General features: G+C 49.6%; 2 protein-coding genes across 2 annotated transcripts in view; both read right to left on the reverse strand.

Annotated features, from left to right (window-relative positions):
- Positions 1-1,892: 1,892 nt before the first annotated feature.
- On the reverse strand, positions 1,893-11,268 carry Slc37a2 (solute carrier family 37 member 2). The gene is made up of 12 exons (XM_035443575.1): positions 10,429-11,268; positions 9,885-9,922; positions 9,468-9,620; positions 9,049-9,139; positions 7,657-7,719; positions 7,259-7,344; positions 6,659-6,707; positions 6,428-6,501; positions 6,131-6,209; positions 5,932-6,029; positions 5,636-5,700; positions 1,893-3,930 (listed from the first exon to the last, which is right to left on the reverse strand). The coding sequence occupies exons 1-12, from the start codon at positions 10,580-10,582 to the stop codon at positions 3,915-3,917; spliced, it is 966 nt and encodes a 321-aa protein (XP_035299466.1). The 5' UTR covers positions 10,583-11,268; the 3' UTR covers positions 1,893-3,914.
- A 534-nt stretch (positions 11,269-11,802) lies between these two features.
- The window catches only part of Ccdc15 (coiled-coil domain containing 15), a 91,240-nt gene continuing 79,086 nt past the window's right edge, over positions 11,803-23,956 (reverse strand). Inside the window, 4 exon segments of the mRNA XM_027411809.2 lie at positions 11,803-11,948; positions 13,188-13,266; positions 13,381-13,474; positions 13,930-14,011. Of these exon segments, the coding sequence (XP_027267610.2) occupies positions 13,216-13,266; positions 13,381-13,474; positions 13,930-14,011 (227 nt within the window). The 3' untranslated portion in view covers positions 11,803-11,948; positions 13,188-13,215.

The following is a 23,956-nucleotide window of genomic DNA, read 5'->3' on the forward strand; positions in this document are numbered from 1 at the left end:
AGCAGCAGCCAGTCATGGTGAAGAAATCTAGAATTGGGCAGGAGTGTGGGACAAAGTAGTTAAAATATACTTAAAGATGTCATGGATGGGCTCTGATTGGTGCAGGTCTGTGCCATTTGCTTAGGGACACTAAACTGTAAAGCATCCAGTAGAGGGAGCAGTGTTGTTCTAAAAGGATAGATGCTGCTGTACTTGGTGCTATGTGGCCACCCCCTGTATCTCTGCTAATCTTTGGGGATTTCACACACAACCATATATACACAAGTGGTGGATATGCATGCATGTCAAGGCCAGAGTGGTGGGTTTTTTTGTTTGTTTGTTTTGTTTTTTCGAGACAGGGTTTCTCTGTGTAGCTTTGGAGCCTGTCCTGGAGCTCGCTCTGTAGACCAGGCTAGCTAGCCTTGAACTAACAGAGCTTGACCTACCTCTGCCTGGAGAGTGTTGAGATTAAAGGCATGTGCCATCACCACTTGGCCATGAAGGCCAGAAGTTAACCTCAGGTGTCATTCCTCAGCTGTGCACCTTGTTTTTTGTTTGTCTAAATTCTCACCAGCCTGGAGCTTGCTAATCAAGCTATGCTGGTTGGCTAGCAAGCCCCAGGGATCGGCCTGTCTCTGCCTCTCGAGTGCTGGTTTATAATTTGCCACCATGCTTGGTTATTTTGCATGGGTCCCGGGGGGGGGGGGTCACATATGAGCTGGTTTCCCAGCACTCCCTATGCTTCTGTCTGTATGTTGGTCCTGCCCCGTTTCACACCAGTGATGCATATTAGTTCCCTATTGCCGCTGTAACACATTACAGACTTCAAGCGACTTAGAGCAATGCGCCTGTATTACCTTACCGCCTCACAGGGCTAAGGACAATACTTTCGAGAGATTCTCAGGGAGAATCTATTCTTTCAGCTTCTAGAAGTCAAAGGCAAGCTTTAATAAGTCATAAACAATGTATCACTACAGTCACCCACATTCCAGGGTTGGTGGGCCCGCCCTTTCTGTCTTCAAAGCCAGCAGTGAAACATCTTCTAGTCTCTTTACCCCTGCCTCACTGACATTTATAGGAAACCTTGCGGTTATTTATATTGGGCCTGCTTGACAAACCACGCCAAGGTCCCTAATCCACAGTCTTGGGTTCTAAGAATTAGGGGGCAGACATTCTGGATGGGAGGCTTTATACCTACTACAGAGTAGAGGGCCCCATTTCCTAGCCTTAATGATGGCCTTGTTCTGCAACCACAACCTCCCTTCCTCCCACTGCCTCACAGACAAGGTCTGTTGCTTTGTCTAGGTCTCAGGGCTCCCTGCCTCAGTCTGGTTTAGTTCCCTCCTCACACCTTCAGTGGGGCCTCAGCTCGACAAGAGGCCCTTTCCCTTCCACCACCTCCTCCTCCCCCCACACCCCTCCTTACACACTAGCCCGGCCTCCCAATGGATCTCTAAAGGAGAAACACAAAGAGTTATTGCCTTTTAATTACACATGCTATTGTAGCATCTATAAGGAAGAACATTTTAAGCTTAATTGAGACCAAATGTGAAGTTAAATTAAATGAATAACTAATTAACGTAATGTTCCCGCATTAGCCCCATGTGAGTACAGAGGCCTGAGAGAAGACAGGTACTGGGCCTCTGGTGAACAGACTGTGCCCAGAGGTGTGTGTGTGTGCGTGTGTGTGTGTGTGTGTGTGTGTGTGTGTGTGTGTGTGTGTGTGTGTGTAGGGGGTGGTGCAGAAAACCTGGCCTGGCAAGTGAGTGCAGAAGGGTGCACCTGGAGAGGGGGTGTCCTCCAACCTTGTCATTTTTCCCAACCTTCTTTGTACACCTGCAGCCTAAGCTGCCCTGATTTCTGAGGCCCTGCTCTGGGCTCCCACAAATCTCCTCAAGTGTTCCAGTGCCTCTCTTGCCTGCCTGGAGTACATGGCTCTGCTCCTCATGCCTCATTCCTAGAGGAAGGTGTGACAAGATTCCTATGAGCTGCTTCTCTCTGCCGCCTCGTCATACAAAGCCCATGAACTCTTCCTTCAGAAGCCGCCACGTTTGAAGCCACCAGGATCACCCATGTACTTTTTTGCTTGTATTGTTTCTATTTTCAGATTCTGTTTTATTTGCTATGGAGATAAGGGCAGCCAGTGTGATCGGCACTATCTCTCTTCACATCAATGCTATGATACAAGCAATGTTACCCTTGTTCTAGATGAGGAAACAGGAAGAACGTAGTGTAATGAGGCTGGGAGGGAGATGGCCTCCAAGAAACACTCCTTGGATGCTGACCTTCAAGGGATGCTGGGGAGGAGTCTGAGAGTCAGGAAAGCTCACAGGCTTCCTTCTCTGAAACAGAATGGCAACACCTGCCCACCCTAGACTCTACCACGGGATGGTATCACCATCTAGTGGTGTAGAGAAGTAACACAGCTTCGCCTTAAGTTTGCCCCTTCCACATAATGGTTAGTTAAAATTCTTTCTAGTCTAGAAAGATTTCGTGAACACTGAGCAAAAATACCATGTGTCAGCCCCTGCCCCCCTACCAGGTCCTGAATATAAGAGGTTCCTGACTGACTGCTTCCTGCAGAATCAAAGTGAGGATCAGACATATGAGCTTTATATTTTACTGCTAAGGCCAATGTGTCCAGCTAACATACTGACCAACACAGCATCCTAGTAAATGCAATGACTGTATCCTGTATCCCTGGGGGTCTAGGCTCCTGCTATGTTGCATGTGTTACCAGTGTCATGGACATGCCTTCTGGGAATTCCAGCTGCCACAGCCCCAGAACACCAATCTCTTTGGTCCTGTGACATCTATTCCCTGCCCCTCGTGAGCCCCACAGCTGCCACTATGCCAGGCCCCACCAAGGATAAGCACAGGCACAGTTGGCAAAACAAATCTGTATTGGTGCTGATGGGCATCTTAGAGGTCAGGTGGAAATGCCAGGTGTCAGCCTGGCATGTCATGATGGAGGACTCAAAGTGGAAGGAGCATGTGCATCAGAATACCAGGCAAGAGGGTGGCTGCAAGATGGCTCCAAGCAACCGCTACATAGCAGCTACTTGGATGAATCAAGTGGTACACTCATTTCTTGCTAAACTTGACACCTATGCTCAGTGCTAAGTCATTTCTGTATCCATTTTCTTGTTTATTCCTACAGAAGAGCTGCCATGCAGTGAGCACCCGGTGCTTAACACACACTGGTATTTTCAGTTGTGCCCAACACCCCTTAGTCTTCACAGTACTGACCCCAATGTCTTCACCCACTGAGGCATCTTCAGGGGGAAGCGATGGATATGCTCAGGAGCAGAGTGAGTTCCCCCTACATTCAGTACTCATGGCAGCTCCCTTGCTCCACTCTAGCCTTGGCTCTACAGGAGCAATGCTAATGCTTCAAAGTGGCTGAGTTACCAACAGGATAGTTGGCCTTTCTGGCACTGCAGCTCTCCCAGGCTGGAGGATAGATAAGAAGGTCCTACTTGGGGAAACACATACAGACTAGTTCATAGACAAAGGGACAAAGAGAGGCCCAGCACCTTTGAAACAAGGTGAGATGCCCCCATAGGTACAGACCAATTACAGAGGTTATAATTTAACATGGGAAGGAGATAGGCACCTTTTCTAGGCCTTGGTCCTTGCTTGGGATTCAAACAAGCAAGAATTTGAACATGTCTTCCCTTCTGCTTTCAGCCCCAGCCCTTCTGGTTGCAGCTCCCAGAGCTCAGGCCTTGAAGTCTTCCATTTTTCCAGGCATGGTGCTCGGCAGTCCCTTCCCATAGTCTTCTGTACCCTTAGTGGCAGGATGGGCTTGGGCTGAACTGGTTGGATCAGGAGGCTTTGCCTCACCTTATGATGGAAGTTTCCATTCTCTTGCTCATGGGGAGCACTTTGGGTACCCAGCAGAGACCCTCCATGCTGCTCTTCCAATTGAGGCCTCATATTTCTTCATATCTGCATGAACAGGAGAGATGAGACAGAAGGGAAAGTAAGACACAACTTAATAAGCTTCTGCCTTTCATGTGGACTGTCTGTAATTAGGGTTCCCCTTTACTTCGTGGGCAGGCTCTAACAAGCCAGAATAATTTGGCACACAAAGTGTTTCTGCCACATGTGGGCACTTCACAAAGCGTCAAACCAGGTAAGCCACCTTCTCAGAGTCTCAGACCAACCCTAGCAGGCATTTGAGGGAAACATCCCCATTATGTTCAACAATGCAGAGACTGAGGAGTTTGCCAAGTCTTAGAGGTGAGTGTGCAGAGAAATCAAGGATGTCCAGGGACTTGAGGTTCTCGGCCTAGAGCACTCCCTGCCCCAGTAGATCGCTGTCCATTTCTTAATGGGCCTTCCAGAAAGAGCCAGCCTGAAAGAGCTGCAGTTCCCTGAAAGGCCAGCTATCCCCACAAAGCTGGGTTCAGTTTTCGGTTCTGCCAGGACTGCCCCCCCCCACTTCAAATGAGAATGCCTGCCTCTCAAGGTGGCTGAGATGAGCCACAGTGCCAAAGGCTGGCTTCCACTCCAACTCATTCCACACTTCCCCCGCCTCTCTCTGCTTTTCTACCTCTTCCAGGCTCCCTTCAAGCCTAACCCTGAGAATATAGGTGAAAGGAGATAAATCCCTGTCCAGTCCTCTGCTCCCCTCCTCCAGGGCAGGCCATGGCAGGACAGGTCCTGAAAATGCCTCCACTTACAGTCCATGAATGCCTCTACTTTTAGTACTGCTTCCTACTTTCAACCTTTCTCTTTGTATGGTGCCCTCTTAAAGCGGAAGTACTTCCCCAGACACTGTGTAGTTTACCAAGACCCCAGGAGGTGGTTCTTCATGTTTACCATCCAGCCCAGGTCCAGGCTTTGTCAGCTCCTTCTTATTAAAATACTTCTGCTAGAAGGAGAGCCAGAAAGGCCCCATGGACAGTCACCCAATCACCAGCACCACAGCCTCTGGCCAGCCGCTGACTCCATCACTGACCTATGCACCTTCCATACCACCACCACTGGACACCAGGCAGAAACCACACCAGGCTAGTTACTTTGATTACAATTTGTTCCAGAGGCTTTGATTTCATAGTTGATGTTTCCCCCCCACACACCCCAGGCAGAGGGGGCAGGTGACTTTGATTTCTGACATTTAGGAGGCACCTGCAACTCAGCCTCAGTTCAGAGAAGAAAGGATTCTGTATCTCTGCCCCCTTTGCCCTGCAGGTGTGTCCAAATCCCTCTGTAGCATTTCAGACCCCCTGAGAAACACTTCCCAAGCACCATGCTGACTAGCTGGAACCTCCAGGTATGGCTCCCAAGGAAACAGAGAAAGCTGGGGCTGGGGGGAATCACACATAGGCGAGGAGAAGATTCACAAGCGGCCCACATTCTGATGGCGTATTAGTCAGACTTGAAGAAAATACTCACAAACTCATGGGACTTGAGGAAAATACTATCGCGGGTGGGTAAGGGCCAGATTAGAGCTATGGAGACACACGGGGACAACAGAGGAAAGATTAGCAGGTTTGGGGTGGGATGGGGTCCAATAGCACATCAAGGGGCAGGAGTTGCTTCGGTGTTCCTGAGGCCCAGAATGGACCAGCACAGATGGAGTTCAGAGCACTGGGTAGAGCCCCAGAAGAGAGGCTAGGAGCAGGGCTTGCACTGCCAGGGAACTCACCCACTGCTTCTGCTCCGGGACATCTTCCAGGCCAGGATCTCTTTGTACACCAACCTGCAGAGGAGCTGTGGGGAGTTCAAGGCAGAGAGGGAAGGGAAGACACTGTGATCTTCCATGCTCTGTTGATCATGGGACAGGTGGCTGAGAAAAGCAGCGTTCCCCCAGGAAGACATTCCGAGTAAAGGGCAGCTGCTGTTTGCTCACTGTCCCAGAGCCCTAATGTTTTATCCCAGAGTTCCAGTCTGTAGACAGAAAGCATTCCCCAGTAGCCGTCTATGGACCCCAGGGACTCTTACCAAGCAAGCCAGGATGTCGGCAGAGATGAGCATGTAGAAGACGTTGTTCCAGCCAGTGGGGGAAATCAGGCCAGCCAGCAGGGGCCCCAGGGCCGCACCTATACACAACAGTCTCATGACCACCATGGGAAGTGCACCTAGGGGTCCACCCAAGACAAGACTGGGGTTCATCTGCCAGGAGCCAAAACCAGTAACAAACCTATGGAGCCGGTGCCGTCGATGATGGCTGTGACAGTGGAGAGGGCCTTGGCGTTCCCCTTCAGGCTCTCATGTGTGCCCTGGGGAGACAGAGTAGGGTGGGACAGTCCAAGCTGAACCACTGGGTAAAGTAGCACTGGGAGAAAGCTAACTTGAGGAGGGTGGTGATAGGGACCTGGGGTGGAAAGGAAAGAGCCCATAGGGTTCTGCAGGAAAGGGAGAAGGGGAACTAGACTTGTAGACAGAGCCTCCAATCAAGCCCTCAGACTGGCCTGATACCCAGGAGTGGTCCACTTACCAGGTCAGCAGAGACTGCTGTGGTGATCAGTGCATATGGACCATTGACCAGGACCCCACAGATAATCAACATCACTGGGAAGACAGCAGGGATGGTATTCTTAGAGATGAGGGGCTGTGTGCAGCCCCATGTCCAGAGCAAGCAACACTCCCTGGCCCTAGCCCCACACCCCTTCATGGAGCTCCCCAGGCAGAGCCTCTCTGGTGACTGGGATTCACACCACCTCCTCACCTATGGAGCTGGCTATTCCATTCTGGCCAATGTAGTTGTACAGGAACATCTGAAAGAGGGAGGAGATGGTTGAAGCCAGTTTCCCTTTGCTGGGCTAGACCAGTCTGCAATTCCACATATCGCTTGTTCTTCCTGCCTTATATATCCAGACTTCTCAAGTCTTTGTCAACCATGGTAATCTTTAATTTCCCTTTTGTTATTTTAGATGAACGTCATGCAACACAGGCTGTCCTGAAACTCACTCTGTAGCTGAGGGAGACCTTGAATTCCTGATTCCCCTGCCTCTACCTCCCAAGCATTGGGATTATAGGCATGTACCACCAGGTATGGCTGTATAATTTCCCATCCTCTCAAGTCTTCTCTTGTGTCTGTCCTCAATCTCTTTATTGTTCCTTGGTTAAAACATGTATCAGCTGGTGTCCCTCTTTTCACAGGACCTGGTCCTCTGCTGACTCTCATTGCTCTTTTTCCATGTGTCCAGAAATACACATGCAGGTATGTACAAAGAGACAGCTATGTATGCAAATGTACAGGCGGACACACAGGTATGAGGCCCCAGACACCTGATCATAAGCATATGTACTCTGAGATTACACGTACCATGGGAGCAGCCAAAATCAGCATGATGCAGCAAGTGGTGGCCCTGCCATTGGTGTAGTCACTGATGAGCCCTGCCATGATGCCACCTGGAACACATGCTTACTCACACACTGTCCCTGACACAAACATGCTGTTACTCATCTGCTGCCCAGTTTTGTCCCATCACCCTGCCCCATGCTGGCCTAGTCTTAAGAAAGACCATCTCCCTCTGCAACCCTCCCCTGCACCCATCACTCCAAGAAAACAAAGCACATGGACCACCCCACCTCACAGGAACAGAAATGAGAATACACCAGGAGCCGTTTTTTCTCTGGAGCCACTGTCCAGATCATGGCCTGCTGTCCCTTCTTTCTGCAAGCAGGAAGGCAGCCTGCCAGAACAAAACGACAGGGCCTCACCTATGATGCCACCAACATCGAAGAGTGTGGACAGGTCCCCAGCCTCCTTGGCACTAAAGTGAGCTATGGAAAACACAAAGAAACATGATCAGACACTCCCGGAGGTTTGGAGCAAAGCTCCTGAACACCACAGCTGGAAAAGTCCCTGTGGGACATTGGTCTAGCCCAAGGAAGAAGCTGACTTGGCCAGGGCCATAGGGTAAGTTTGCAGTAGCTTGGGATATAGTCCTCTGGGCTCTGAGTCCTAAAATACACTCTTTCACACACAGGCTAGACCTTTCAGAGCAAGTTGTCTCCTACAATCCTGGTGTGCCTCTAGCTCTTTCTCCTGCGAGTGTAAGGTTCTGACTAAGCTTCGTCCCAGCCAGCCATTTCTATGATTTAATGACCTAGAAGAAAGCTCCACAAGGGCTCTTTCTAGGCAGGCCACCTTAGGTCTGTACTAATGCTACAGCCACAAGAGGAAGATGGGGACCCTAGGTTTGGACAAGGGAAACATCTAGAAGCCTGACTTGCAACTCCACCCTCAAGGCTGATTCATACTCTGAAGTCAGCATCAAAGCCACAAGACAAAGGATCAAAACACCTACAAAACTGCCCTAATACTCCACCAGTATCAGAGAGAAGTCCCCTCACCCACATGTAGAGCTATGGGGCAAGACACGGTTCAAGATCTGTCAGTGACTAATCCCCATGGTTTCCTGGTCTCCCACTTAGAGTAAATGTGTGGGGGGCAGGAGAGCCATTGTTCTTTTCAGAGTTTGGAAAGAGTGAAACAGCCCTGGATGAAAGGTCCTGGATAAGGGGTGGGGCTCTCAGAATCCTGGGGGTCAGGAAAGCAGAACATGCTGCTTTTTGGTGTGTTACCCATCAGTGGCAAAGCAGAGACTCTGAGCAGGAGGAACTCAAACAGCCCTTCCAATCACAGCAGTGATCTTTCTCATCTTTACGTCCTTGGGTAGTGGCACTGAGAGTAGCCACTGAATTGGGGCAGCTCCCCCAGTGCAGCCCAGAAGACCCCAGTACAAAGACATCACTCTCATGATGGCCCTTGGAGGCCATGGAGTAGGAAAGCTCATACAGCTTCTTCCTTGAGTTGGTGTTCAAGGCAGACTTCCAACCACCTTTGGCCAAGCAGTCCACACACAGGCTGGAGAAAAGAGGATTACAGGACAGAGCTTTGTGCTCCTAAGGCCCAACTCCAGAGGGACAGGAGGTTGGAGATAGTGCATGGGGCTCAGCATACTACTTAATGAAGTAGCCAAGCAAATCTCCCAGCCTAAGAGAGGCCCAGCCTTTCTTGGATTGTGTACTGGAATCAAACCCAGGTACGGTGTCCTCCCTGCACCATCAGAGACCCTTTTTCTAAGCTCTTCTTCCCCTTGGACTCACCCACATTGAAGATGTACAAGGGCAGCCAGTAGAGGAAGGTGTAGCTGACCAACTTGGCAAATAGCAGACATAACGAGAACTCGATCACACCCTAGGCAGCACAGGAGAGGGCACAATGTAAAGGTGATCAAGAGATCCCTGGTCCAGTGGAGGTCCCACAAGTGGCATAGCAGTACTCCATGACTGTCACCATGCCCATACAAAGCAACTTCAAACATACACCCCATCCTAAAGGCAGCAATGTGTCTGATGCTTCCTGTCCCGTCAAGGCAGTCCTCCTATACTGCTCTTCCCATGGAGCCATCCTACAGTCTGTACAGAAATCCTTGAAACCACCTGCCACCCACACACACCATCCCCTAATATTTAATGGAAGACCCTAGAGAGATTCTCCTCCCTTCATTCCACGAACATCTCACCGGAATTTTGAGTGCCCCCAGAAAACTGATGGCTGCAGGCTCAGAGCCATGTTCCTTGGAGGAGCTGGCTACAATGTCCACGTTACTGTCCCTGCGGGAATAGGGATCAGTCCCAGGATCCTCAGGGTTGTCCCGTTCCTTCTCCAGGTCACTCTGAGAAAAGGAGAAGATCCCTCCTTGAGGGCAGGGCCATGTACCAACCTTCTCTAATGGGAAGGATGGCCCAGGTGAGAGGTGGGGGTGCCCATCCTGGGGTAGGTGTATGCTTCTGTCTTGGGCTGGTAGGCCCATCAAGTTGTGGGGCAGTTAACCCAAGGGCCTACCACAACCTGTACTGTCACTAGAGGGCCACAGCTCCCTCCTCCCATGGTCATTTCTTTCGAGGAGGGCAGGGCTCGGGCTGAATGGTATACTCACATGGTGCTGAGGAGGGGTACAGTCCACATCTTCTGGATCTGGGCAGAGGTAGGGGGGAAATACTTTTCTGAGAAGCTTGCCAATAGGTTAGCCCCTCACTTTACAGTGGGTGTAAGCCAGTGCAGAGCTAACCCCACATGTCCCATGGCCCCAGCACTAAGGGAGCAGACTTTCTAGGCCAGCCTGCTTCTTCTAGGAGCATGTCTGCTCTTGGACTAGCAGCAATATACCTGGCCCTGCCAACTCAGGGCTGTCTGAGAACAGGAAAAAATGGTAGTGCCCTGAATGCAGGAGGCACAGCCTCTAGCAGAGCACCCACTATGGACAAAACATTTAGCTACATCGTACTACTCTTACACCTTCAGAAATCCTTGGGAGCAAGTACTGCTATCACTTTACAGACGAAAAAAAAAGAGTTTCAGGGTCACAGAGCTAGTCACCCAGTACCCTGAACAGCAATGCTCACCGAATATCCAGCTGCTTCCTCCAGTAAACAAACCTTATAGAGCACAGGGGTGGGGTGGGGTGGGGAGGGTCCACTCACATTCAATAAGAAAGAGGAAAGTAACGATGCCCATGACAGCGGTGATAATGCCAGGCACGATAAATGACAGGCCCCACTGCTGGTTCACCCAGACTCCAGCGATCAGGGAGCCCAGAATGTTGCCCACAGAAGTGTGGGAATTCCAGATGCCCATGATGAATCCCCGTCTAAAGAGAAGGGATGGAAGAAAAGAACCTGTCCAGCCAAGCTCAAAAGGCTGGCTGCCTCTAGCGTCCAGGAAGCTCACACAACTGAGATTCTCGGAGACCCTAAAGACAGCACAGAGAAAGCTTCGGGCTGCTGTCAAGCAGGTGTCAGCACTGCTTGGAGGTCAGTTGCTTCAGCCAGGCAAGTGCAGATGGGAACTTTGACCACAGGGAAATCGTGAACCTTCTTCTCTTTTGACCCCCATCAATATCACTCTAAAACAGTAGTCTTCAACTGGGGGTGATTCTGCCCCTCAGGGAACATCGGGAAATATCTGGAGATTCTCAATGGCCAAGACTTGAGTTTTGCTGCTGGCACGTGGTGGGGACATGCCATGCACACTGCAGAAACTGTGTGGGGGCAGCCCCCATAGCAAAGAACCAAACAGCTCAGACCAACAGTGAGGAAGGTGAGAAACTGAGGCAACCACACACAAAAGCCAATCCAAGAAAATAGCTGTGGGGCCCTTTTGCCGTCAATCAAAAAATTCAAATACAGCTGTTCTGGGAAGCATGTCTGCTCTATGGGTTAGATCCTCAAGGTGAGAAAAACAGCACTGCCTTTTAGCCCCAGAGCTGTTTCTTCTCAGAGGGTGAGACCCAGCAAGAAGACACATCTTGTAATCTTTTCTCCTCAAAGTATCTAGACACTGCCCCCTCCCACCCCCCTCACAACCCCATCCTCCCCACTCCCTCCCTCACCACACTCACTTCCCCTTTCCAAACCAGTTGCCAACACAGGTCACCACAGATGGCCAGCCCGTGGTCTGAACAAGTCCATTGCAGATCTATAGCAGAAGGAAGGGAAGGTGAGAGTGAGATCAAGCACCCTGGGTAGAGGAGGTTCAGTTGTCATGGCTGAGGAGCCCTCTACACCCTACACTGCAAAGCCACGCCTTTCCCTCACTTGTGCGTCCACACACCAAGTCATGAACTGGCTTCTCCTAGCTCAAGGTCATGTGAGCTGAGACCAGACTTCTCGTGCATCTGAAGCAGCTTCAGTGCGGTGCCCAAGGCAGGCTTACTGTGCCAGTCATTTGTGACTTTGGGGGATTAGGGCCCTGAGAGGTGTGACAGAAGGAGCCTGGGACTGGAGCAAGGAGACCTGGGGATGGCTGGGGACCTCAGGGGACCTCTCTTTAAGTGAGCACAGACCCAAGTGCAAGTCAGACTCATACCTGGATAAGCACAAAGTACCAGAGCATGTGGATATTCCAGAAGTACCCCAGGCCAAAGAGGGAGGTGAACAGGCCGCTGAGCACCATGCCGGCTGAAAGGTAGTAACGGAGGGGCAGCCGCTCCCCAAAAATCCCACTGGAGAATAAGACGGGTGAACTCCAGGTTACTGCTGTGTTCATTCTACCACCTCCTTCTCCCGTCATGTTGCTGAAGCCACTGTGGTCATGGTGACCAGTGATGACCTGTGTCCCACTGCATCCTATGACTGACCCCAGTCCTCACTTTCAGGGCTTCTCTGCTTTATCTGACACTACTTTGACAATTCTGCTGCCCATGTCCCTCCCTGCTGGCTGACCCCTCCTTGTCACTTTTTTCCCTTCCAGCACATCCTCTACTGTTTGTGTTCGGTTCCCATATGTCCCCTCAGGCGTGTGGGTCAGATTCAGATTGCCTTTTGGGTAGCATTACTTGGATGTCCCTAAAGCAATGGAAACGCAACATTTTAAATTCTAACTTCTTCCTCCTCCTTTCATCATAGAAGCCTCTGGAACACCAGCTGCCCCCAAGTTCAGCAGCTTATGCAGCTGTCACACTGACTTATAACCCTGTCTTGTCCACTTCAAGCCTACCTCAGCTTCTCCCTCACACCCAGCTAAACTCCTCCAGTGGTTCTCCCTTTCCACAGCCTAGGGCAGGCCCTCTGTAACTACCATATCCTTTAGCCCTGTCTCCGGCTGGTGCATCCCTCAAAGCTCCCCTTCTGGTAACCCTGTGAAGATTCTGCCTATATTCCTAGCTGTTCCCTACTTGCCTGTGTTCACTCCTTGTGCCTTCAGCCCAGGTGTCCTTCCCCACTGCCAAGCCTGGGGGCTTCACATTTCAGGGCTCATCTACACTGCCTTCCTCTTGTCTTCAATCCCAGCTTGCACTACCTGACTACCCAACACTTCAACAATTTTCAATTAGCTGCTAAGACAAGGGTCTTTCTATTACCCTGCCTTGTCTATCTGTAATTCCTGGCAGCAAGCTCAATGCTGGCTAGGTGAGACCCACACTGGTTATATAATTTAGACAGCATGGGGTAGGCTCTCCTTTGGAATCTACACATCCGGGGCTTAGAGGACCCTGGTCCTCACCCACCAACTCTTCCTGTCCACCAGTAGCAAGTGGAGGGATGGTGTGGTGACCGAAGTGAAAGAAGGAGGCTGGCCATGGGCTAACGGCCTGGGTGGGGCCTTGACCTCGTGCCTGCACCTAGTCACTATCAGCTTCCTCACCTTAGCCTGCAACCCGAGGACAGTCGGGAGAAGCCCCAGTTATGAACATCCACCCCACCCCCACCCCCAATGGGCACAGACTCTGCCTTTCTCTTACCTAATAAACATGCCAATGGCATAAGCCACTAGGAAGGCGTTGTCCACAGCTCCCAGTAACTCTTTGTAGTCATCTTTGTCTGAAAGCAGATGGGAAAGACACAAAGTTGGCTGGCTGGCTGCCCCCATGGGAGCCCCTTTCTCTCTCCAGGAGGGATTGGGGAGTGTACAATAGTGATGCACCCTATTCTTACCAAATGGACTCCAGCTGCACCATGTGGTGTCATTGAGATCGTGGGTATCATTATCGGGTCTGACCAGCTCTGAGCAGTTCTGGTGCAGGCGGCTCTGGAAGGCAATGGCACACATGGGTCAAGGGTCACATCATCCCATGGAGCCCATTCGGTCCAGAGAGAAGAAAGCAGCCTGGTACTCAATCACAAGCACCATTGCTTCCCACCTGCCATGCTCCCTCCTGCCAGCACCTCCAACAGGGGTAGGTGGCCAAAAGACACTCATGAATGGAATCCACAGAGCCTAAAGCCTCTGCCTTCTTAGCTCACCCACACCAAGCAACAGTGCTGTCTGGAAGGTAAACTTAAAGGGAACGGGTAGGAAAACATTGCAGGAGCCATTGCTGAAGAGCCACCAGCAATGGGTGTCTGCCAGGTGGAAAGAGCAGTCCCAATGACCAGGGTAAAGGAATTTGGAAGGTGATTGTCTGAGGTCTGGAGCATCCAATTGCAGCACACATCTGCCAGGCCCAACATGTCCTGACATTGTCCCTTAGTAACCAGTCTCACCTTAACAATGCTGATAGGCTTTCTGGACATGTGATAACAGGCATAAATGAGGAAGGTGAGCAGCAAGATGAAGCCACGGAACCTGGAGGAGAGAGGAGGGGCACAGTCTGCAGAGGCCCAGCTACAGCATCCCCAAGGCCTCAGCACCAACATTTTACCTCCAGGCTCTCTTCTAGACCCAAGTTCCCAGGGCAAAGGTCAGGAGTGTCTAGGAGCAAGGATCTCTGTTGGAAGCACCTCCCCTGCTCAGGCCACCGTCTTCCCAATCCTTAGCCCTTCTAGGGTCTCACTGAGGCAAGGCTGTCTCTGTGTCTGGATGTGTGGAACAGCTATGGTCACAGAGAATTGGAATCATCTTCTAAATGTTAGAAATGATGAGCATGGGATGGAGTTAAAGGGGAGAGAGGTCTGTCTATAGAGTGAGGTCCATATTCTCCTTGTGCTTGGAAGACAGCAGACTTATTTTAGACTATAGGAAGAGATGACTCAGCTGGGGCAGCTGGTGACAAAACCTGAGTCCTCTGCCTCATGGTCCCTGGCTTGTCAATTCCACTACACAAAAAGATGGTTTCCTCTGTGGCTCACATACCCCGTGTACCCTCCCCTGCCCTATTTCTTATCTCATGGGCTGGCCAGATGGAAAGAGCAGTCTAGTCAAGAGTCTCAAACTTTCCACAGCACCATACCCAAGGGTCCAGGCAGGATCCTGCAGGGCCCCCCTGAGTCACTGTTCCCCCAGCAAGGATCAGCTGAGCTGAATCAGCAACCAGGAACCATGAGGCATATGGAAAATAGATCTCAGAATGGGGCTGAGGGTACAGCTCAGCAGAACACATGATTAGTGGGCTCGAGGCCCCAAGTTTCAACCCACCAACAAACAAACCATCCTGGAAGGAAATGTCAGACTCAGTGCCTCTGCTCATAAAAGAGAAGGGTCTGGGAGAAGTGTGAGCAGGCCCTGGAGCCCTCATCTCCCTTGGCTCCATGAACCTAAGGCAAACACTGGATGCTCATCCTGCCCTATCTGGTAATCTGCCCCCAAACTCTAAACTCATTTCCCCGAAGCATGTTAATTAAGCAATGCAGGTCACCTCTTGTGAAACAAAAGGTGTTTCTGCAAAGCCTTAATTGAGTTGAGCTACTGAACCCTGTCTCATTTCACCCTGGACTTTAGTTTCCTACCTGGGCATCAGTTTCTATTCTCTCTATGGTCCTGTATGTTTTCTTCTAAACCTTGGATGGTAGTGCACATCTGTTGTCCCAGAACTCAGGAGGCTGAGACAGGAGGAAATGGGAACCTGAGGCCAGCCTGGACTACATAATGAGACCCAAGCACTTCCTTGGCTACTTGTTCCCAAGGCAATTGTGTCAATCACACATGTCTTCTAGGGACTTCAGGGAAGCCAAGGCTACCCCAGATGCCTGCCTGTTCCAGTGACTGACATCAAAAAGCTTAATGACACCAAAGTGTTCCAGGTCTACCAATTGCCATGTAGCTGATTTCCAGTTCGGGGATTTCTAGAATTCTCTGAGAAAATCTAGAGAGAGAACCCAGCTAGACCAGGCAAAGAGCAAGAGATAGACAGGAACTGCAACCACATAGTTAACTAGGCTATTGCCTAATCTAGGGAAAAGCAGGCAGCTTTGAGTGACACTTCTCACTCACTCACCACGTAAGCCTTCTGCTTCTGGCTTCTTCAATTGTCATGGATAGTAGCATCAGCCTTACCCAGCTCACTCTCATCCTAGTCCCTGGGTACCTGTGGTGGCATCGCCTTTAAGTGCCACACAGCTCAGCTTCTGTGACCACTATCTTGGCTGATCACAAGGCCAGGGTCCTTGCCAAGATGTGTGGCCACAGTCACAACATATCAGATCCTTTCTGGTTCTGAAAGACCTTTAGGAACTCAAGTCCCACCGTATCCCCTAGGAGCTTAGCAGTGATGACTGGTCAATAACAGACCCTAGCGTTGCCTGGGAAGTTAGGCTACACCTCAGCAGACCCTCCAGATGCCTTGAGAGATAGGCAGAACCAAAGAGGCACTAGAGGGACAAGCCGGCTGTCCAAATCCTTCTCCTCTGACCTCAACTCCCAGCTTCCGTACTACTTTACTCCCACACACCAGGCACTTCCCAGGGAGGAAGGTCCAGCCCAGTTTTCCCTGGCATTCTCCCATCTGAGTTCCCAGGTGTTCATCCTTATCTGCTCCATGCCCCTTTCATCCAGAGTTCCATTCCTTCCAACCATGGGTAGGGAAAGCCGTTGCAGAAAACAGACATACTCATGTCCAAACCTAACATCCTGACATTCTTGGAAAAAACAAGACTGCTTTTGCATCCACACATGTACCTACCATGTTGCAGGCACCACACCAGGGATGTTACAATTGCAAGAGAAACGGGAAGAAAGATCCTGCCTTCTGGAACTCACAGGTCAGTGCGGGACACACACACACACACACACACACACACACACACACACACACACACGTATGGAGAATTGGGGTGCTGTGCCATAGAAGCAGGAAGCCTTATGTGGGAACACAGAGGGGACATCAAATCTAGCGGGATGGAAGTGGTGTCAGGAAAAGGAGATGTGGTTTCAAAACCAAGCAGGAGATGGCTAAGTCAACCAGGGCTGGACTAGGGGATGTGCCAGGGAACAAGCACCATGGAAGGCACAGAGGCATGAAATAACAGTTCCGGTTTGGGAACACTGCATGGCTTAGGATATCTGGAAGGGAAGACTGAGCCAAGCACAGAAGGAGAAGTGGCTGGACAAGGTAGGGCCCAGGCCAGGTAGGGCCCTGTGAGCCAAGAAGTAGAGTTTGGGCTATCTCTTGAGGACTAGAAACTTCAGAAGGGCTGGGCTCTCCTGGGCAAGGGTGCCACAGAGATGAGCCAGGTGAAATCTTAGAGAAGGCCCCTGTGGGCTTCCTCACTGCCAGGTGGTGTCAGTCCCTGTGCCTTCTCATCCTGTCAGCCACTTCAGGTTGCATGGCAGCCCCACAGGATGCCCTAGATTTCAAGTCCATGTCTACAGGGACAAAGAGTAAGGAATCAGGCAAAAGATAGTTTTATTCCCCAAACCTGTTAACTCCTCTGAGAAGTACTTATTCCACCTTGTTCATGGAACTACTGATAGATGTTTGTTATAGACCTTACAGCATTCCTGATACCCAGCTGACCCTTAAAAAAGGCCGGTACTATTTCAGATTAGCACATGAAGAAGCTGGAAGGACCAAAAGCAGCTCTTGCTGCAAGTACAACGGGGGTTCTGGGCCTTTATTTGCCTGGCAGGAATTAAGAGGCCATCAACCCCTCCTCCTTACCTCTCCAAGATGCCTACCTGAGTCTCCTAGGACACAAAGACCTGAGGTTGCTACTACCCTACCTTGTTTAGGGTGAGAGAGAGACTGCAACCATACAGGAAAGAAGACTCTAGGTAGCTGAGGTTTTCCTGGGGGCAGACAGAAGGACAAGCCAGTCTACACTGGCATTCTGATCTGTGATTTTTTTTTTTTTTTTCAGACCTGCTGGGGCCTGCCCAACCTAGATCCCAACCTCCAACAAAAAACCTGACCCCTAAGTCAGCAGGAAGAACAGGAACTTTACAAGCCAGGGTTCCTTGGCTGTGCTGTATGGTGTTAGCCTGCCACTTGTCTTCCTGCCTGGCCTCTAAAGGGTGGAAGGTTAAGCTCCAAGTCACAGCACTGGCTGGGCCCCAGCCTACTTGGAGCCAGGCCTCCTACTAGCCAGGCTCCTTTCAGGTGTTCATGGAAAGGGCCCCAGGGGCTGTCATTCAAAGGGGCCCAGGAACTTGGGGGTAGTTCAAGGGTGGGGATAGACTAGAGGTTGCAACTCAAGCTTACTCACAGGCCTGACAGCTGAGGACTCCAGCCAGGGCAGGACCTGCAGGTTTCACTTCTCACAAGCCCTTCCCTGAGGAACCAAGATGCCCCACAAGGGGAGCAGGGAGAAGACTTGTAGACTCATGAGGCAAGAGATGGCTGTTGTGATGCAGAGCTGAGCAGGACAGGCAATCCAGGGGCCAAGGAACATGAGGGAGAAGGCCCCCAGACCAATCCACGTGGGACTAGCTGCCCCATGACCCACGCTGAGGCTTTTTTAGCAAGGGGTGGTGCTTCTTAGAGTCCCTCCTCCTTCACCAGATGGTGGTTACTGATTAACCAAGTCAGATAAAGAGGGACCAGCTATCTCCTAGGAATTAGCTGACAATCCAACTCATTCTTTCCCAGGACCTCGATAATAACTTTATCAACTTCATTAAGACTTTATCAACTAAGAATGATACTGGGCTAGGAGCAGGGAACAATGTGTCCCAAAGTAGCAATAGATAATGAGCAAACACCACCCCTAAGAACCCCCCTCTCCACCAAGAAGACCCCAAGAGCAGCCTGATCTTTGGAGAGGTGGAAACAGGCCCCTCTCCTCAGTCACCCCTGATCGTTGCCTCTTCCACCTCTGCTCTACAACCATGACCATGACCATGAGACAATGGGGTTTAAACTCAGTCATTGATCACTAGACCTGCTTCAACCTAGGACAACCTCAAAGACCAACATTGGGATGTGGCTGCAGGTGACCTTGGCACTTCCCCTGAGGAAATGAACCTGGTGACCTGTTCTTTGGGTGTGCCTATCCTGGGGTCAGCAGTTCTGAAAAGGATAGAGGGCTGGGTACAGTAACAACCAGACCAGGGTCAATGCGGACAGTGCCACCACCTTCACCCTCTACCAAGCCCTCCACCAACACTGGGAGATATCCTAATGGGGAAGGGCCAGCCAAGAACAGATACCCAAGGGCAGAGTCCTGAGTCATGCCTTCAGTGTACAAGCGGGAGCGTGGCCAGGCCAGGCCGGGGAGGCCCCTGAGGAGAAAGCTTCCTTGAGGCAGGGATCAGGACCATGGATCCTAGGCCTCTTATCCTCCTCCTCTAGCTGGTTCTATTCTGAGAGACAGAAATGACTTAGGGCTCGGTTAGCTAACAGGTGAATGTCCCACTCTTCGGAACAAAGGCTGCACATAAAGCAGGGATGGCAGTGTGCTGATGGCCACATAGCTGTTGTCCTGCCCAGGGAAGTAGGATCGTCTTCCCTGTAGGATCTTCAGGAGGCCTGGCCCTTGCCTCACCCTCATGATCTCCTGAGTGCACAGAACTCAAGACCCACAGCTTGAGTTAGAAATCAGAGAAGCTGTGATACCAGTCTCCCCACTTACACACCAACTTAGTGACAAGCAGATGGGGGCCGGGGCTCCATCTTTGGGGCTCTGCCCCTATTAGATAGCTCTTCTAAAGCCCACGAACTTGCTCCCTTCATAACTATCCTGTTTGCCTAAGTGACACCTTGTGTAGCAGCTTATAGCTCTGTCCATTCATCCTTTCTGAGCATTTGGGGCTCCCCTAGTTGGCTTTCTCTCAAACATGTATTTCCTCTTTCCTAAAAAAAAACAACAAAAAAAAATCATTGCCTTAACCATAACTTTCATCTAGAATGTTCTGAGTTCCTGTGGCAACTAGACAGTGGTTTCTTCTCTGGGAAGGATCGTGGGACCCAGCCTTATATCCCCTGGATCCCTCTGATCCAGCACTCAAATCCCAGCTAGAATGAGACCAGAAACATGGGGTTCATGTTGCTGTTTGCTGACCCCAAGGCAGCTTTTGTGCTGGTGTAGCTTTGGGACTGCCTAACTCTGGCCTCAGTACTGGGTACAGCTTGACTGAGAAAAGTCAAACTACACAGACAACTCTAAGCCGCTTGCTGCCTCCTAGACCAGTCCACACTGATTGAGCAGACAGCACCCCTCACCGAGGTGGGGGTTGGGCACATAGGTCTGTCCTTTAAGGAGGAAAAGAGGAAACACCAGGGAGAAAAGGGGAAGCCCAGAGAGCAGCTGCTGTGAGCTGCAATAATAAAAACGTGGGGGATGGGCCTCAGGGGTCACATGCTGGGTGAAAGAAAAAGGGGTTAGACTTCAGCATCCCCGGGAACACTGGTTTTCAAGGCTCTGCAGCCCTGGCCTTCACAGCTCTCCAGAAGCAGTTCTTTCTGCTGCCCTTCTCAAGCGTGTCTTTGCAGGAACCAGGAAAATAAGATGAGAGATGGGAACCATCTGGGACTCAGATCTGATTGCGGCCCTCGGGCTACAGAATGGGGAAAAGGACATCAGACTTAAGCCAAGAGGCTGAGTCTTCATTTCTGGTTCTGCTAACTTATTGTCAGTCTTTGAGCAACTCGCTTAACCTCTCAAGTCTCAGTTTTATTTCTAAAATAAAAGAGTAAACGACCACACAAGATTGTCGAAAAGACCAACAAACGCAGTGGGCACACAAGTATCTGACACGGGCAGGGTCTTTTGGTGTATGTTTGAGTATTTCTCTGCTCTTTCTTCCTCACCGATTCCATAGCACAGAACCAGCTGCCAGCCTTTTCCTTGTCCAGCTCCCATGGGAAGATTAAGGTATGGGGAAAACAGTGTGGGTGTCTCCAGCTCCTGCTCCTCTCATGGAAGCTCTCTCCCTTCCACACCCATTCCTGCTCATCCAGCTGCTGTGTCACTCTGCTCCCTCCTCCAGGTTCTGAGTTTCTCCTCCTCACAAGGCCCCAGGAAATTTGCCCAGCACTGTCAGCAGTAGCCACAGCCATCACTCTGGAAAGATGGGAATGATGTCTGCCACCCCCAGGCATGCACACACACATAACTGCCCCAAAGGCAAGGAACCAGGCAGGCCCAGGGCTGGGGACCCCCTGGGTGTTTGGTGGCTCAGAAATGCCATGGACTGGCTGGCTACTCAGTCCTGACAGGGGGTGGAGTAACGCCTACAGAGTGGAAACTCTGTAGACTCTGAAGGCCTCCACACACCTGGTGCCATCTCCTCACAGCCACACTCCAGGGGCTGCTTGCTTGCATGCTATGCTCCTGCTAGCTGGAGTACCATAATAATATAATAATAATAATATAATCTGTCCACAGACACGCTGCCAGATCCACTGAGTCAAAGGAGATCTCCTCCCAAGGGTGAATCCCTTCTATAAGAGACATTTTAACTGCCTAGCAAATCCCAACTACAATAGCCTAAGTGCTTTAGGAAGCTTTCTATGTACATATGTATCGTAAAGATAAAGAGGCTTTCAACTTGAGTGGGGGAGGTATGGGAGGGGTTTGACGAAGGGTATCTGGGAGGAGCTGGAGGAAGGAAAATAATAATTCTATTTCAATTAATTTTTTTGTTTGTTTGCTTTTTGAGACAGGGTTTCTCTGTGTAACAGCCCTGGCTTTCCTGGAACTCACTTTGTAGACCAGGCTGGCCTCAAAGTCACAGAGATCCGCCTGCCTCTGCCTCCCATGTGCCAGGATTAAAGGTGTGCACCATCACACCTGGCTAATATATATATTTAAAAGAACTAAGTAAATGTAGAAATCAAGCTTCTCATTAATCTCCATACCCTGAGATATAAGTACTGTCATTTTCCTTGTATAGTTGAGAAAATGTAGCCTCATAGAGATTAAGTGATTTGTCTAAAGTCAAATGACAGTGTAATTCCCATTTTCCACCCATATGATCATCAGGAGTACAGTGGGAAGACCAAAGGCTTAGGAGTCAGATTAACCCGGATCTAACTCCAGTGCAGTCATTTGCCAGAAATACCATTCATGACAAGCTACATGCTTTTCTGTATCTCGTTTCACTGAGTATGTCCCATGGGGAAACTAACTTTTCATTAAAAAAAAAATAGACAAATTAATGATACCCGGTACAAAGTAGCATGGACAGCTTATAGAATGGCAGTCAGTGGTGAGGTTTCTGTACTGAACACAAGCAAGGCACCCATCCAATCACACCCCCATTTAAACCTTGCAGTGATCTTAGGAATAGGTACTACTGTTACCCTTATTTCACAGGTGAGGAGTCCAAGAATACCTGTCATCCTCAGTCTGTTTCAATGTTCTGCTTAGGGCCATGTGAAAGTAGTGTGTGACAGAGCTCCTTTCTAATTTTCTTTCACACTATACATCCTTATTCTGTTGTCTCCACCTCAGCTTCTATTTTGTTTAGCACAGGAAATGTGCATTGGGTTAACATCCATCTGTAATGATCACCAGTAACAATGACAAAGAAAACCACCATTAGTGCATGCTTCTTACATGCCAAGCCATGTCTACCTCTAATCTCTAAAACTTCACATAGTAGACACACTCCAGGAGGCAGTTTTCTTCAAAATCAATTCTAACTGACCTCAGGCCCAGAACATACGAACCGTCACTCTGACACTCAGTGTGTGCATAACTGCTGAAGTTGTTAACTTGGGAGTGGGGGCATAGCTCAGTACCAGAACAACTTGCCTGGCATGCTTAAGGCCCTGGGTTCTATCCTTAGAGCTATACAAACAAATGAATAAAACAAAATAAAAATAATACTGATGATAGCTATGTACATAGCACCTCTCCAGATCTACCATTAATTCCAAGGTGTGGTGATGTCTTCATTTTTTTCTGCAAGTCCCAGAGTTCAGTACAACTTTTTTTTTTTTTTTTTTAAGAAAAACTATACTTTGGTTCTTGGGGAGCATCTAAGTTCACACTCTTTAGGAAGGATGGAAGATCTATCTACTGAGGATCCTCCATCAGCCACAGAAACCAAGCATGTTTATATGAGCTGTCAGACAGAAGTCTAGAACCTCCTAGCTTCTATTGATGAGAAAATAGAGGCTCCAAAAAAGTCCATAACTCAAAGCACAAAGTGGTAAGAGGATTCCTAACCCTGTATGTCCTGAATGTTGGAGATGTTAGAATTTTGGAGAATATGGCAGCTAGAGTCACACTTTAAGAAGTGTGCAAGTGGGACTGAGGATTGAAGTCATTTGGCAGAGTGCGTGCCTAGCATACACTGGGCTTCCGCCCCTAGTACCCCATAAACCAGAAGTGGTAGAATACTCGAGTAGCTCTAAGTAGGGGAAGGCAGTAGGAGCAGAAATTCAAGGTTATCCTTGGCTATATAAGCAGCCCAAGGCCAGTATGTGCTAGAGACCTTGTTTTTAAAAGACAGCACACAAGTGATGTGTGTGTAGAAGGCTGTGTTGTGTGCATTCCTGTGCTGAGGGACCGGTGTGTGACACGATTCACCCTTGTCACCCCTCGTTTTCCCTACTTCGGGCTGAGGATGTAGCTCGGCAGTAGAGCATTTGCTACACATGGTTATGAGGTGTGTTTCGTGCCTGGAAGTGTAGTAGGTTTAAGTAATGAGTCTGAAAAGGAGCAATTAGTGTGTTAAGATCTTGCCAAAGCAGGCTCAGGTTTGATGACTTGTCTCGTAGAAGTTTGAAAATCAGGTTCCTGGAAAACCACCCAGATTTGGTCTTTTACCTTTTATAAAGAGAAGCCTGAAATTAGTAAGGCTTGGTATACCAATGTTCATCAGTTAGTGTTAGAATCCCCAGGAAATCAGAAGAGATAACCAGTTTTCTCTACATTGAACATATACAGATAAAATGCTATCATTTGTACAAATAGTTCAGAAATTTCTGTATGAGAAGTTACACAGATTTCTGAATGCCCTCTCTGTCCCCCCTCCCCCACCCATTTGGGGTTTGAACCTAGGGCCTTGCATGTGCTAGACAAGTGCTCTATCACTAAGATACATGCTTAACCTTTTTTTTTTTTTTTTATATCTTTTACTTTGAGACAGGGTCCTCCTACTGGCTCAGGTTGAACTCCCAATCCTCCTGTCTCGGCTTCTTGAGTAGCAGAGAATTACAGGCCCAGCCACATTTTCACTGGCCCTGATGTTGCTTTGTCTGATGGCAGCATGCAGAGTTGCACAGGCTACAACTCTATTTCTTTACTTTCAAATCTAGCATCATCCAGGCTATTGGTCTTTACCTACAAATCAGATGCAGGGGGACCTACTTTAAACTTACTCTTTTTTGTTTGGTTATAGTCTTGGTGTATTATGTGGATGAATTTCAAATTTATTTAAGAATGTATTTATTTTTATTTTATGTAT

This window comes from Cricetulus griseus, chromosome 4 (assembly GCF_003668045.3).
Source record: "Cricetulus griseus strain 17A/GY chromosome 4, alternate assembly CriGri-PICRH-1.0, whole genome shotgun sequence".
In the NCBI taxonomy this organism is placed as follows: domain Eukaryota; kingdom Metazoa; phylum Chordata; class Mammalia; order Rodentia; family Cricetidae; genus Cricetulus; species Cricetulus griseus.

Excerpts from the sequence above, each read along its gene's own strand:
- Slc37a2 (XM_035443575.1), bottom strand. The coding sequence starts at position 10,582 with ATGGGCATCTGGAATTCCCACACTTCTGTGGGCAACATTCTGGGCTCC. Across the intron at positions 6,708-7,258 it reads TGATTTTGGCTGCTCCCATG|ATGTTCCTGTACAACTACAT; the intron begins GTACGTGTAATC and ends TCCCTCTTTCAG. Across the intron at positions 6,210-6,427 it reads CAGCAGTCTCTGCTGACCTG|GGCACACATGAGAGCCTGAA; the intron begins GTAAGTGGACCA and ends CTGTCTCCCCAG.